This window comes from Cuculus canorus, chromosome Z (genome assembly GCF_017976375.1).
Source record: "Cuculus canorus isolate bCucCan1 chromosome Z, bCucCan1.pri, whole genome shotgun sequence".
Classification (NCBI taxonomy): Eukaryota; Metazoa; Chordata; class Aves; order Cuculiformes; family Cuculidae; genus Cuculus; species Cuculus canorus.
Genome location: NC_071441.1, coordinates 34,624,996 through 34,641,666, shown reverse-complemented (window position 1 = coordinate 34,641,666; position 16,671 = coordinate 34,624,996). Strand labels below are relative to the sequence as shown.

General features: G+C 40.1%; 2 protein-coding genes across 2 annotated transcripts in view; both read right to left on the bottom strand.

The window, feature by feature from the left end:
* Nucleotides 1-7,587, bottom strand: part of CDC42SE2 (CDC42 small effector 2) — a 33,645-nt gene extending 26,058 nt beyond the window's left edge. The window contains exon 1 of the mRNA XM_009566353.2: nucleotides 7,445-7,587. Within this exon, the coding sequence (XP_009564648.1) occupies nucleotides 7,445-7,498 (54 nt within the window). The 5' untranslated portion in view covers nucleotides 7,499-7,587. The remainder of the gene's footprint in view (nucleotides 1-7,444) is intronic.
* LYRM7 (LYR motif containing 7) overlaps nucleotides 7,445-16,671 on the bottom strand; it is a 67,707-nt gene continuing 58,480 nt past the window's right edge. Inside the window, 1 exon segment of the mRNA XM_054053819.1 lies at nucleotides 7,445-7,763. The gene's annotated coding sequence lies outside the window, so the exon portion shown is untranslated.

Below are 16,671 nucleotides of genomic sequence, written 5' to 3'. Positions count from 1 at the left end.
GCAGAAGAAGGAAGAAATAGCTGAGTTGCCAAGCATCAAAATTAAGGCATGCCAAAAATATCAGGGCTTTGCAACTTCAACTTCCACTAAAACAAGTTTAAAAAAATTGCACTGGATTTGGTAATTTCAGAAACGCTTTTGGCACAGTTGCCAAGGGTGGCTGCAAAACTACCAACTTTTGCTAAGCAGAATCAACTATGTCTTGTGGCAGCTACTTTTGTCAGTAACTCATACTGGGTTGTATTTAAGAAGACGTCTTCTTAATGAAAACTTGGACATTTAAAAGAAGCAAGTGATTCAAAGGCTCTAACACTGGTGTCCAGATCAAGCAGTATAATCAACTCGCTCCTCATGTTTAAGCAGAAGGCCTGAGCTCTGCAGAACTTGTATACATTAAACGCATACTACATCCTTCTTGAACTATGTGACAATTGCAAGACACATACTCCTCAACAGAAAGCTGGCACAATTCTTGTTTCTGCCTCTCCAAAGAGCTATTTTCCATCCCATCAAATAGTGCTATATTAACTAAATAGCATCAATACAGTTCACTAATAGATTCTAAAAATTTCACAGACAAACTAAAGAATGACGAAATATTCAGTTAATTTTCATCCAGGTATTTATACATAAACAAAAAAATACTGCTTTTTTTGTTTTCTTTGTGAACTTTTTAATACTTGAACATCACAACAGGTATTTTAAGACATGTGCTGACTAATTTAAAGGTAAAAGAAAAATCTAAAGCAGCTCTATCACGCTGAAAGCAGCACCAACAGACCAGGTTTGAGAAACAGAAGCCAAGCATTTTGCTGCTTATTTAAGTATGTCCCATTTGATAAGGTGTTCCCTCAGGCTACTTCTACAATTGCACTGGAAAGGAAAAGCAGGAATTTAAAACATCTGAATTGGCAGCTCAATATGTAACTCAGTATGACAGCTCTGAAATATGAGGATTCTCTAGAACTGTCACCTTTTACATTTGAGTCTTTCACAGGCTTATGGAGTGTGGTAGGTTGATCAAATTTAATGAATTAAGAGAGCCTGACTTTTAGTCATTTTGAGCCAGAAGCTGCATTTGCACTGCACTGCTGTGCTGAATGCAGAGCCTGGCCTCATACTTCTTTACCGTGAATGCCTACCAAGGGTGATGTATTGTGCACTTGTTATGGATACTAAATGCATCATTATCTTTATTGTACTCAAGTTTTCACAAGTTGCACAAGTAGATGCACCTTAGTGGTATCTGTGACTCCTTCTCTAGAAAAAAAAAAGCTAGAGCTGACAATATCCATCAGTGGCTAATTTCCTTACACAACCAGAATCAAGATCATTTTATGTCTTCTGTAGCATTCAGCATTCAGTTCAGTTGATAAACACAGCAGTATGCAGGGTTTGTTCTGCCTGTATTTTAAGATGGGCCTTCCCACTCTAAATACAGACCTGTCAATCATCTCTCATACATCAAAAAAGACACAAAGCAAACTTCACTTTCTAAACCACTTTTAACATTATGGCTTAGCAAGCAGCAAAACTGTAATAGCCCTTTGATGGAATACAAAATGGAAATAATCCAAAAAATATAAAAGCAACACAAAAGAAACTAATTAACTAGAGAAAGAATCTTGGAGAAAGAAGTAAGAGAGCACAGTTTCTTCTTTTATAGCAGAGCAGTAATTTTACTGAAAGGTCAAAGGACACTTTAGAGCTCAGCTCTGCTAGGTGGTGGCCCAAATCAGGTGGGAGTGCACCAGATCATGACTGAAGGTTTCTCAGACTAAAAATTAACTTTGCAAATTGAAAATGGACAGAACATCAAAAAAAGTGGAGGGAGATAACAGACTACTGGTGTAGGCGACAAGCTCAACCTAAGAAAGAAACCACAGATATATTTTCTGAAAACCTACAAGATAAAAGACTCTCTTAACTTCTGTTACCAGGCAACGCATATGGTAGTGGGGATTTGGCAGAGTTTACTGAAAAGTAGCAGTAGATAGGAGGATAGCACATAGAAAGCATGGGAAGAAAGACTCATCTTGTCACTGAGAAGTGCAAGATGAGCCTACAGAACCTATAACGGGTATCAGTGGGATGTGTAAGAAGCCGGCTGCTATCACAGAAAGTGCTACTCTTCTCAAAATAAAAAACGGTTTGGGGGTCTGATAGTAAGAGATTGAATTCAGGCCATATAAGCAACTAAGAAAACCTGAACATAGTCATTAAGAGACTAATTTCACCATCTTGATATCACAAAAAAAACATAGGAAAGCAACTAGTTGTCCAAAGTCTTCATTGTGATAAAATATATTATCAGTCCAAATACAACAACAAAAAACTAGAACTCGATATGAGAATATCTTCCCTTGGCTTTTGCTTGCATTCTACTCTAGTATAAAGTCCCAGGCAAAAAAGAAGCAAGACTTAAGCCACTATCACGCTTCCTTCAACTGTATCACTATTTGGCGCTGTTTCTTTGCATGCTCAGTTTCTTCAGTTATCATCTTATTTCAAAGAAGCATAGAGACCTGTGTTCAAAGATGCCCCTTCCACGGTTTTGTTTGGAAACTAGGTGAAATATTTAGCATCCAAAGTAACATTAGGAGAGAGAGGTAGAAGACTGCTTTCCAAGATATCTGTTTTATTTCAGAGTAACAAGCTTCCATTTAGCACTGACAAAAGACAAAAAGCTGCGCTGTTATACATTTCAACAACAGATGATGGTTAATACTTGAATACTGTCTTTTAATTAAAGGGCCACTTAAAAGGCACTAATCTATAACTGCAACACTGTTACCATTCTGCTTTGGGGGTATGCTACTAGGGACATGACGGCAGTGAAATTAGTTTAGAAATGTGTCTTGTAAAGACTGCAAATCTTACCTAAAAAGACATGGTTCAAAATAATGAAAATACACTGGAAAAAAACAGTATGCAAGTCTGTAAGGCATACAGAGTATTGGCAATAACCTAGAAAATGCCTTAGTGCACAGTCCGAATATATAAAACTGACTGTGAAAAGATTAAGTGCATGTACATGTTTTTTATTTTAAGTGCACTATGGCTGCAAAGAATAGAGATGCTGTACTGAAGATTCCTAATATAATAAGCTAGAATTTTGCCAGAAGAAAGCAAGAGAAACAGTTCCTGCATCCTGGATTTCAAGACAGGAGGAAAACCCCTTAGCTCAATGGCAATTATAAATATCAAAGAAACATGCAACGACTGAGAGTTCCACTTCTTTTTTTTTCACCCAGTGAAGAGGCTTAGAATTTATGTCACTACCTATGACATTAAAGTTCTCCCAGATATCAGCACCTGGCAAGGATGAGAAAAAAATTCCATATTTCACAGCATGTACATTCAAAAACAAAAGGAACATTTCAAGCATTGACTGGGATAGGTAGTAAATTAACTTCCTGCTTCCAAGGTCTGTATTCTGAGATGCTGGTGTTTGTTAGTGCTGCTACTAGGCCACATTAGTCCTTCCACAGAAGGAGCATGATAAACGTGTAAAGGTTGAACATGAAAGTGATGTCTGGGACACTGTTTAGCCACGAAGAACTTAAGATGCAGGAGGTAAAATGAAAGAAGGCGCACAAAAGAAACTGGGCAGATGAAGCATTTCTGCTGAGAAACTGGACTGAACTGACAGATTGAATGCCCAGTAGGGAAGAAACAAGTAGCTTTTATGCATGTTGTGTATTTCACATCTTTTGATACCAGGAACTAAGTCCCAGTATTTAGGAGCTAAAAACTAGCATGCATTTCAGCATTTTTCATGCAATCACACACCTGCAGAGACAGAGAAAGACTGCTTCCTTACCACTTTTCTGGCTTATCTGTTTGCCGACACTGACAGTACATACTTTCCTACATGTCAGAGAGGAAAAACATTCCTGTATTTACTCAGGTGCATACCAAGTCTGACGTAAAAGACCTGGGACTAACCCTACAGCTCGGGAATCAACAGTGGGAGGGGAGAGGCAAAGACATGGTTACAGAACATGTTCTGTCATGATAAGACAAGGCTCAACTCAATCACTTCACTTGACACAAGCGGATATGTGCTCAAATATAGCCATTTTCTTACCCTTGGTTGGAAAATTTTGCTGTGTGCCAGCCCACAATGTTTTGTCTCTGAAGCAGTTTTTACCTATTAACTACATAACTATGCCTAAGTCCTCACCCTGTTTGCCAGACCTAGCTCCCTCTTCCCAAAGATCAAGTCCTGCTCAAAGGAACTGTTTTCATCAATGTAAGACATGAAAGCAAAAACACCATAGATCCTCAACAGCCTTTTAGAAAACGATCTGCCGAATTGCTTTGAATACTGGTGGCACTGTATGCAGCTGTGTGTCAACTCAAAAGGGAACTAATTTCAAGGTGACTGTAGATGAACTTCTTAACTTGTTAAATAAAATGAGTTACAGGCACAGCCTCATTTCTTTCCATTGGATCTCGTATGTGTTAAATACTCAGCTGCAACAGCGCATGGCAGAAAAATGGCTGTACAACACAACACAGCAAAATGAGCCGAGTAACTGCAGGGGAAGGGCAACTAAGAGCCTTTTGTCAAGCCTGCCAAGAAAGGCCCACAACTCTTTTTTCTGAAGTGCATCCTGAATAATTTTGGTACCTCATAATGAGCAAGGCTCCCAAAACATCCGAAAGGCAGATTTCAGGAAGTAGGTCAATTTCTCAGCAATTTGCTATTTCTATCTTAAACATAAGGATGGTTTTAATTTCCTAAGCAAATGCACACCACCAGAGCAGCAGAAACATTCAAAAATTTGTTTGTTTCCCTTTTCTCCTATTCTGAAGTGCACTCTTGCCCCAGTTTAGCCTGGTTCCAGTCAGGTCAATAGCTGAAACTACACAGCTTTTAGTCCCAATCCGCCCCAACAGGAACGGGAAAAGAGAAATAGGAAATGAGAGAGAGAGAGAGAGAGAGAGAGAGAGAGAAAGAGACTTGTGGGTTGGAAACTTAATACTTAAAACAGCTTTAATGCACTTTAATGCACTTCCAGTGGCAGGAAGGAGCTGGACTCAGAAACTAGATCCTGGAACATGTGGATGGGTTCAAGGGTAGACAGACAGTTAAGGTCCTCCCAGAATATCGGCCATCAAAGCAGAGGGCTCACCATTGTCATCTCTAAGCTTTTATACTGAGTATAATGTTATGGCACGGAATACTTTCTTGGCCAGGCTGGATCACATGTCCTGTCCACCTCTCCCAGCAGCTGTGACACTATTGCCAGCAACTCTGGGACGGCCTTAATTTACATAGGAATAGGTGTGAGCTGTGGCCTCTCTGCACATCAGTGGCCTATTGCCGTGGTGATAACTCTCGGGCTGAAAAATCAGAGAATAAGCTCTGCTTTAGTCCAAACCAGAACAATTGTCCACCCTTTCCATGAGCCACGACCCCATAGATCACTACATGCCATAGTAAGATACCATGTACTTCTTGGGCAATAACTTAGCTCTATAATAAAGCTTGAGCCAAGATTTTATAAGGACTGAGCTTCAGGATTTTTGTAAACAAACAGAATGTACCATTTCCTATCTCAAAGATTTTAACAGTCAGACCTTGTTTTCAATTGAAATATATTCCAGAAACTTATAACCGGATACATATGGACACAGCTAGCATACTAAAGGTCTGCTTGGTGTTCAAACAGTGGGGGAGAACTGCAGCTTCTTATGTCAGGATCTCAGAGTTTACCTCCCATATTCCACTTGCCTATGAGCAAGAAATGTTAATGGTCACACTTCAATATTTCCATTGCCACGCAAGCATCAGTGTGGCACGCAGGCTTTGTGCACTGACAATGTCTAACATTAGACATTTTGGTTTTTAATCCTGTGCCTTGCCTAAAGCCAAATACTGTATTTGTCAGCCAGGCTGAGCACGTTAACGTGAGTTTGCTCCGCTCTCTCTGGCATTCTCTTGGTCCAGCATATTCTTTAGTAGTAGCTGTGTTGGTAAAAGCCCACGATAATTTAATATCTTAAAAATATCTTAGGAACATCAGACAGCAGGAGACTTACATAGCACAGGTCCCAGTTAATGATTACCTTTCGTAATCATGGTAGGGGATTAAAGCTTGTTCAGTTGTATGGTTAGAGAATAGCGCAATTTATTAGCATCACTTTTGAATGGGGAGCTGGGAACTTAATTAAATTAAGAAGCTCCAGGCCAGTGGTTTAGAGATACTGCCAGTAACTTGCAGGAGAATGGGAGGAAAAGGAGAGGAGTTGACTGATGGGTGAACTGGGCAGGCAACTTTTGGGGTGCTGACCACCAGGCAGCCCTGAAGACCCCCTTGGAGCATGCACAGAAAGTAAAAGAAATTACATGGTATTTATTATAATTATACGTAAACATGTGATTACATGCCTGATGAATAATGTATGGCTTTGTGTAACTTTGTGTATAAATGAAGGTGAAAAATCCCTTGAGGTGTGCTTGCTCTGAGAAAAAAGAAAATTCCAAGATTTGTGTAAACCTGAATAAAACTCTCTCAGTGATGTAGTTATTGGCTTATTGTACACCTGGTAATGGATCCAAATTTTGGACACAAACTGGGCTCTTCTCACATATTTGCAAGATGACTGTCCTCTCTACAAACAAACTTAGCTTGATCTGGATGCCACACTATACAATTATTTTTCTCATAGTACCAACCATATTTCTTGTTAATTTGACTTTCATGCTGGCGGACTTTCTTCCAATAGCACTGGACTCAGGAACACATTCTAGAGGTACTTAGAGTATATGAAACCCCAGAATATTTCTGCACTTTGTGTCCTCCTTATGTATACTTTGAAATATTCTTTTATTGACGTGCTTGTTATGTACTTTTTCACACAACAGCCATTCCAAATCCTATTAGAAAAAAAAGGAAGTATTTATAGTATGACTGCATCTCTTCCCTCTCCTAAGGTTTAATCTAAAAATTAACAAAATAACTAAGGCTGAAATCCTTAACTGATTTAAGGTGGAGGAGGACTGGATTTCACTCCAGACTTTTTAACAATTGATTTCCTCCCTGCATCATTGTCATGCCATACCTGAGGGCAAACCTTAAGCCATACAAAAGTCAGGATGCCTTAAGATCTCCACTCAAAAATGACTTAATTTAGAATGATAGTTTAGGCCCTCCTCACGCTTTTGTTCCTTTCCCATCCTTTTCAATTCAAACAAATAAAGTCTCCTTCCAAAGACTTTGGATAGATTTGATCTTAAGGACAGGAAAACATCTGTGTTACAATCTAGAACAGACTTTTTTTGTCCCTACTAAGCCAGGATGTCAGTTAATTACTTAATTGTCACTAAGCTTGGCCAAACAGCACTCATTTAAAAAAAGTCTAAGAAAACCAGAAAACATTAATTATGTAGTTAACTATACAAAAACAAAGCAGTGTCATTACTCATACTTACAGGCTGAGGCTGTTCTGCAATACAGCAGTTGAAACACAACCAAAACTCACTCATTGTTTACAGTGTGAAGTGGAAACACCGATGAAAAGCAGGACTTTAACTCTGTCAATCTGTCTCCAGGTAGCAAGTTCTTTAAATAGTTTTATTTATAATGGTTCCAATCTGAAAATCTTCTCCCTGTTAAGCTCTTCTCCAAAGACAAGTCAGTCCCAGGACAAGTCACTTGAAGGCAAAAAGTTTAGAGTCTTCTTTCAGAAGGTTGGTCCCAGCACGACAGAAACGTTATATATGCTTCTTTGGTCCCTAGTGTTATATGAACCTGAAAACAAAAGTACACTGCATCAAAAAGAAAGAATATACAGAACCTTGTCCTCCCAGCCAGCGACCCACAGCAGTAATTTATTGGTTAACATTTTGAACCACAAACTGAAGGAAGAGACACCAGCAAACAAGTCAGACGCTTATTTCTACGGTAAATACCAAAAATGGCATATATTACAAATCCATATGAGGCTTACATTTCAGCTTTGGTTAGATGAAGAGATTACAAGAACTGGCAACCAATCTTCTGGCAGTCATCTCTGATCTATTCTAACTTTCAAATGGCATTTTATAAAGTGAAAATTGCCCATATACCCCTTTAACTATCTTGGGAAATTGTGCCTACTGACACTTCATATTTCTCAATGGAAGAGTTACTCAGTGCATTCAAAGTGCAAGGTTTAAATATTATTTAATCCCAACCCCGTCACACAGCTGTCAAGCTAAGGTATGCTTTTCTAAATATTGAGGAAACAAACAAATAAACCTCTATATATGGAAAATTTGCAAAACATCTGGACTTGGTCAACTCAAGATATTTCCTTCCCCTTTCTCTACCCTCCTGCTTCACGTACAGTTGACTTCAAAATAGAAGATTACTTGTAGAGCTTGAAACTGTTTCCTTAAACTTCTAAAACTCCTCGTGTGGAACAACAAAGGCACCAGATTCCAAGCATTTGTTAAAATAATGTTTATTGGTTAATCTCTAGCCTGATTTATTTCAGTAAGAGTGCAATAAAACCTCCAGTGAGGTTTCACCCTGGTTGTTTACCTAGCCAAATGTCATAAAGCTTACTTGCAGAGAAAGTGAGATAATGAATATTCAGAAAATTTTACATGCATATTCCTTAATAATTCTCTATACTACTGCATCTTCATTTATAGAAATGCACGTATAACTACATATAATTACTTTTATGCAACTCCTCACAGTATGAAGTGGTTTGGTAACCCTGTGGGATACATAAACTACATGTATCTAGGTACCTTTACGCACATTCTGTGGCAGAAACTACTGCCTTCATCAGTTCTCTACATGCCAAGAACATAAGCAATGAGGTACCCCATTTACCATGTGCATGCCAAGTTTTTGTACTATGCAGCCATTACTAGCCAGGTACTTTCCAGGACTGTCAGCTACAATGTACACACACAGAAATACAACAGCAGCTTCCCAGTACCAGGTCCAAAGCCTCTGGGAAGCTTTCCTACTTCTTACCTTCTAAGAGACTAACAGAGGCTCTTCAAGAAATAAATGCACACTGCAGTAATGCCACCTAAATAGCAAAACCCAACAACAGTACTTGTGTCTCTTAGCTTTGAAAAAGCTACCAGTAATGTTTAAATTAAGTTTATAGGCTTGTTTGTGACATTTCTTCCATAAAGACAAGAACAGGGAGGGAATGCTTTGCTAGCTTTTCTATCACAACCTCTATAGAACAGAGCAATTTTATTAAACAGAACAGCTTAAGGCTAAGACAAAAAAAAAGAACAAAGAATTTGCATGCTACACAATTCTTTTCTAAACTTGTGTCAATATGTAACAATATTGGAATTAAAACATGGTTAACTCCTTTTGCGTCTAACAATTGTCAGTTTTAGTCCAGTAACTGTATAGCTTATCTCGCCTTGAAACTTAGTGGTTTTCCATCTGAGAAGACAGCGTCCAAGTTCTTCTGGAACTCGGCAATGCTCCCTGGTGCTAGCTGCTCAGATTAAGAAAGCCAGCACTCAAAGGTAGAGTATTTTGAAAACTAATATACTATAACCCACCAGAGCAATAAGTGGACACATCGCCACGGGTCTTTCTTGCTGTGCAAGTGACCCAATATTCGGATTTGCAGCTCCTGAAATTCTGACACTTGTATTATTGCTTCTTACTGCTTCCTAGCAACCTCTTTCTGACGAAACCCACGTTTAAGATACCAAATTCTTGTTCTCACACAGTGTTAACTTCTGATTGTAACAAGAGCTCAGCCTGTTGAAGATTTACTAATTGAAACAAGCAGGAAATCAAGTATTGTGAACCACGTGTAAACACTGCAACAATGATTATCTTAAAAGAAACTTGTCTCTGAGAACAGGATGCTTGAAGGACACCCAAGCAGGGCTGGCTAGCAGAAAAAAACAGTTCCGCAGCAGAAACAAAGAACAGAGACCTGAGTTCACTGAGAGGACACAGTGATGAGAAGATGAAGTAAAGACCACCAGAGGTCTCTGAAGACCACCGAGAAAATGTAATACGCAGGCGAAAATGGGTGATAAACTATGATAATGAGTTCTCCTAACATGTTTCCCGGAATCTATACGAATACGTAGGTATAACCAGTATAAACGTCAAACCAGCCTCAATGGGTGTGCTCTGTACTACAGAATACCTGCTCAAAAAGTCACAATATTTGACTTGAGTTTAATCTTGGATTTTCACGGCAACCCTTCCATCCTGCCGGTAACATTCACGTACAGAAGACATTGAGGGAAAAGGCAGCGAAATCCCTCTGTCGATCCATCCCATTTGCTCACTGGCCATTTGCTCCCTGGCATCCAAGAGCCCTGAGAACAAACCCGAAATGCTTGCGCGTGGCTCCCTTGAGCCTGGACGGCTCCTCCTGGTTACAAAATTCTCAAGGGTGCAGAAGACTTTCTCCACTCAGGCATTCTGAGCAGGCAGGACTTGAGCCCTCCAGGACTGAGTTCTCTTTGAAACTGACTTCCCCGCCCCCTCTTAAATTAAAAGCCACTGGATGACAAAGCCAAGCTGGAGACACTCAAAAACAGTCTCTCATAACACCTTCCTTCTCAAGCATGTATTTAATCTTCTATAGCCTGCACAGCGTGCAACACTTGCCTTTAATTTCATGGCTCTGCAATCACTACGAGGCAGGTTTTCCATCTTGTGTCTTATAATTTTAAAAAAAACCCAAAACCAAAATCCCCCACTATGGTGGTGGGAGTACTTCTCTGTAAGACTGGAGAAAACCAACAGTAACTGCACTTTGTAAAAGGGAAACAAAAGCTTAGCAGCATTTGCTAGAACACTGCAATTTCATATATCCCCACTTGGCTACATGAATGATTTTTACAGTGGCCAAGTTAATATAAAAGATCAGGTATAAATCTGCTACATCCAAATGGAAAGAAAAAACAATTACACTGGAAGCAGAAAGGCGTATCAACACCGTGATGTCAAGGGCAACACACTAGGACATCTCTTACACTGCCAGCTACCCTTGCACTTCTAGTTGCTTTTTTAAAGAACAAGTTGAAACAGGAAAATACTGCTCTTCTTTTCCCAACTATCAGCTGTAAACGAAAAAAGAAAAAAACACGATACTGACCTATAACCACCAGTAAAGTAATTATGTAGTAACAGCTCACTAGCAATCTCATGAGAAATTGTGCCTAGAAAGCCTGGACTGCGCCAGAAACCGAGCGGCAATTAAATGAGACCCCAAATAATAGTCAATATTTCACAGCTAGTTCTTTGCTTTGTTGTAGGATCGAGGCTTTTATGTGATATTGTTCACAAGTGCTGCTGCATTTTTCTGTGTAGACCTGCCAGATGAAGCAGACCACAGAGGCTGAAGAACACCACAGAGGATAACAGTTCTGTGACGCTTTGTTTTTGCTCTTCATACAGGCTTATGGTGTTTAGAGTGCCAGAACACCATACAGCTCATGTCGAAAAGACAAGACACTTATTCTGTCTGATCTGGGAAGTTAATCAGAGCAGAGAATGGTGAAACACCTATTTGGTTTTTTCCATTTAAAGTTTCTGAACTCTGAATGCAACTTTTATTTTAGAATGTATGGTTCACTTTTCAAGAATACAGAGCACTATCATGCTGAACAATTGTCACATTTTAAGGCTTTTATATCTTATGTATGATTTTAATTTCTAATTATTGAAATTTCCAGTAGTAAGAAGAAATTAAGATAGTAAAAAAGATACATTATTTAAAATTTAAAGTGAAAACCAATAAAGTAATTTTCATTACTCTTAAGTTTAGTCCACAGTAGCTGATCTACTGCAAAACCCAAAACTACTGCTCGTTGTTAAATATCAGTCATAAAAGCAGTGAGCGCAAACCCTGCATTAAAAGATAGTGGGGTGGAGCACACCTTCTTACAGCATCAGCAATTTTTTTTATTAAAGCAGTATTAACTTCTCTGTAGGAAATAAAACAGAGCAAGAAATGAGGAAGGGTAAAAAAAGGAAACCAATCTCCCCTTCAAGCTCTTCACGTTTACTAGCAAAAAGCAGGTTAGAGAGCATTTACTTTAGTTGATCCAAACAGAAATAAGCTGCATGCTGTGGAGGGTCAGTTAGCTACTTATTAATCATAGAACTTAAGAACAGCCCACTGTTTTTCACAAACACCTACAAAGTTCCTTTTAAGGGGGAACCCTCAGTCTCTTTGACTGCATCCCGTTCACTACAGCTTCCAACAGGAAGCACCGTAACAACACCCTGTGACAATTACTTGAAGCACATAAAACCACAGGAAGAGAAAGAAAATGACTGCAGGTGTTAACGCTTGAATTTAAATTGATTTGCTCCAAAGCTTAGACTACTATTTAAGAAGGGTGAGGGTGGGAGTGGTTAAAAAAAAATGATGCCTGCTTTCAAGTCAGGACTAAGTACACCATATGTATGTCATGACATGACACAATGTAGATGTATGCACAAAGTCAAGACGAGCACTACTGCTAGTAGTCCTTTACTTTATAAGTCCAAGTACTTTATAAGAAAGAAATTCACAATTATTCTCGGTATGGAGAGATCATTCCATAAAAGGCACTGCTGTGTTTTTTTTGCCTTAAAGGTTCAGAACAGCTATCATTTGTTTCAATCCTACAAGCTGTAAGTAGAAAATAATTTCACAGTGCATTTTTAAGACTTCTTTCATATTTTTCACTTTAAATCTCTACTATAGCCATATTATTTCCTCTTGCTGCTTAACAGACACAGCTAAATGGTAGCAAGAAGCGAGGGGGAGAGGGGATTAAGGTGTGTCCAAACCATGAGAGAGGTCCCTCTCTCTGGTGCACACTTCCATACGCTTACAGCTGTAACCAGGGGATGATCTCCAGCTCTCAAAGGTAGCGAGAAATGTTTGCTCTCTTGACAGCCTCATTTACTGCATTAAAATAACCTGGACAATAGAGGTTTTAAACAAACACCTATAGGGAAAGTTGCCTTTATGTATGCATTCTGTATTCAAAACTACCTCACCAGGGCATTTGGAGAAGCAGCCTTGCTCCCTTCCCCCCTAAGGGAGCAGGTACTTCTGAAGACTTGGGCACTGCTTTTAATGCACCGATTGTCTTTTGCACTTTCAGATCCTGAGAAACTTGAGCTGCAAGTAATGCTTGCCAAACAAAGGACAACATTCACCACCGACATATGCTGAAGTAAAGCTGAAACCCCTTTTTCACTTCCTCCTAACTTTCTCATATCTATTCTGCCTTCCCCCCGCCGGCCAAGTGCTTTACAGTTTAGATTCAAGACACTGAAAAAGCTTCTTCAAAGTTTTAGTCACACTTTCGTGTGCATTGTCAAACCCTGAACATGTAGTTCCTGACTCTGTAAAATGTTTTTGATTCATGTCTCTATGATACAGCTTTCAACATTATGGCTAAATCTGGTTATGAGATTTTATTACAGGGTCTTATTTTTGAATCATCAGTCATTTGGAGTCAGTTTTTTTTTGTCCTGATACATACTGAAATGGTTTTCATGAATGCATTTCATTAAGCAACTTATCAACACAAATTATTAGCCATTAATGACTACATATTATGAGATGGCTATGCTTCTGAACCAAAAGTTTCAAAGAATATTGAAAATGGTGGAATAAGATGAAGTTACTCTTACGTCTCACTTAAAGGAGAAAGACGGGTTGGTTTTATAATTCTTGATGTTGTTACTAGATCAGAATGCAGCTTTGGGCACAATCTCATCCTTTCACCAGAACCAAAACACCTCCATTTTTTCTGTTTTCAGTTTGTCAGAAGCCACAGCAAGCTTGTCCATAACCAATGCACCCATCTGAGATAAAACATGGGAAGGGAACCACAGCAAGTCCATAAAGAGAAATACCATGCTTTTCATATGAGGTCCTTGACAGCATTAAAGGAAGCTGAAAGCAGGCAAAGGCAGGGAAGCACAACATTCTGTCAAGGAAAGAACAGCTCACAAGTGTGACTGTAGTAAGCATAGTTTTTCAAGACCAGCCCAAGTTTTACAGGCAATACTGTGCCAGTCACTGAGCAGTGCAAGGAACCTTATCCCCAGGACTGACACCTCCAAGCTTCCTGTGCCTTCAATCAATAATATTTCAAATAAACATAAGTTCAATCCAGTTCTCTGAAACAGCTAATGCATAGCTCATGCTATTTCACACACACATATATGCAGACAAAAACCTACTTCTCTGAAAACCACAGCACAGGACATTTAATTGTTCTGCTCTCTGAAAATATAGAAAGACTGAAAGAAAACTAACAGTCTAAATTTATTTGCTAAATAACAGACAAACCAAAGACAAAATAAATATATTTTGTCCTACCTAAGACATAGTCTAGGCATAATGTATTTTGCCTAGCTTACTAAAACAGTCAATAACAAGTGATAAGTCTTTGACAATGCAGTCCTATGGTTTAGGAAATCTTATTTAATAATGTCTGCCCATTCCCACTAAAAAAATAATTAAATACTGCTAGTAAAAGTTCTAATTAGTCAATAATATTATCTTCCTAAGTGGCCAATCCTATTGAAGGTAACACAAAAGGAACATTTTTTTCAGCTGGCCTCCTTGTTAATTGTAATAAGTAATACCAATCAGAGAGGAAAACAAGGCAAACTACTGGTCCCAGGCAGGCTCTGAACAAGGTACCATTTTCATAAAGAATGGAAAGCAAAAAAAAAAAAACCAACAAACCAACAAAACTTCCCTGAAGAGCCCTTTGTTATCAATTCTAAAGTAGTACTGGGGATGCTCACCATCGCCACCCAGAGATCTATCATTTTCACAACAAGGAATATCTTTGGGGAAAAAATAGCCACGATGAACTAAGTTACAAATCACACAAGACATTCAAGAGCCCCCTAGCTGGTTTTTGGTTGACAAAAGGTAAAAATCATTATTCACAGCATTTATCACATCCCTTTTTCCACCAAAGCAATTTCCAAGGGAGGTTTAGGATACAGCGAAGAAGGAAGTCGGAACAAACGGAGAAAAGGCAATGAGAACTGTCATGAGTTGACAGGGGCAAACACACCAGCACAGTATGTGTTTCACGTAAAAACAAAAATCAACATGGCACACTGCTATTGCGGATTTTAACTTACTGTTGTAAGTTAGACAGGCTCGCAACAGAAGTCTGACTCTGTATGTAAAGACATTTTAATGCACTTCAGTAGATCATGGATGTCACTTCCTCACCTCCTTCCCACTCAAGTACAAAACAAACAGGAGACCAATTACAACAAGCAAAGCAGCGTCCCGTTTTGTGGGCCTGGATAAGTTAGGTTTACTCGGAGGGCCAGTGACGCGAGCTGGGGTGCATGCTTGCACGTTTGAAAAGCCAGATGACTCACTGCTGTTCAAACCTTCCTTGGCACAGGGAGGTGAGATGTGTCGGAGGAGAAGAGTGCATCAACTCACGCAGCGTGCTTCTGCCTTTTCAGTTCCATAGTCCGCAAGCAACAAGGGGCAGAATAGCCTATTTTTCATCTCCTAGTGTTTATGGCCCTACCATTTCTTGTTATTTATTTTCTAGCCCTTTTATAATTTCTCTGTTATTAGCTGCTTTAGATGACCTGAACTCTGTGTGCGCACCTGCATATACACACATGGGAGATTGCTTAAAGAAACGACAAATCACATTTTCAGAGATACTTACATCATTCTAGAACAGAAGTGGAATTCGGGGCGTTTGGAGCACGCACTGACAAAAGTTATAGGCAGAGACCTGTAGGATAAATAAGAGATAACTGGGGCGAGCTGAGTAGCCGCTAACGAGGCGATAAGGGTGTATAAAGCCTAGCGACAGAGCAGTTCGGGAGACTGCTCAGAGGAAGAGCACCGAGTAAGGGTGAGCGCTCCAGGAGAGAGGAAACAAAGTTAGGGCGCTCCCAGAGCTAGAGCAGCAACCAAGCGGAGGCCGGGGCGTCGGCACGAACCCGGGAGGCGACGGAAAGCGGAGGCCGGGAAGAGAGGCCCGGCTGCCCGCGGGAAAATGGCGCCCGAACAGACTCGAACTCTTAAGCAGCGAAGCCAGAAAGAAAATAGGACGCCCGAAAGATGGCAAGCCAATGGGAGAAGCACTGAAGCAGTAAAGCCAGAAAGAAAAAGAAGCGCCAAAAGGTAGAGATTCTGGGAACTACGTTGTAAACAAAGAAAGAGGAATTGTAGGCTAAATAAGAGATAATTGGGGCGAGCGGAGTAGCCGCTAAGGAGGCGATAAGGGCGTATAAAGCCTAGTGGCGGAGCAGTTAGGGAGACAACGCAGAGGAGGAGCTCGGAGTAAGGGGGAGCACTCCCAGAGAGAAGGTGAGAAAGTTCGGGCGCTCCAGGGAGCTCGGAGGTAGAGCAGCAGACGAGCAGAGGCCGGGGCGCCGGCACGAACGCGGGAGGCGACGGAAAGCGGAGACCGGGAAGAGAGGCCCGGCTGCCCCCGGCAGAGACCTGTGAGTTCCTGCAGCCCATCTCAGGTGTTCCCAGGGAGCGGTACAGTCTGTTGTATTGTGCTGTGTACTGTCCTTCCATTGCCCCCAGTTAATGCTCCTCAATGACCACTCTGCAGCTTCACACAGATCACATCTGTATGGCTTCAATTTCTACCACCTTTAGTGGCTGCTCATTTAAACAGCACTCGCACGATTATCACACAGAGGAGTC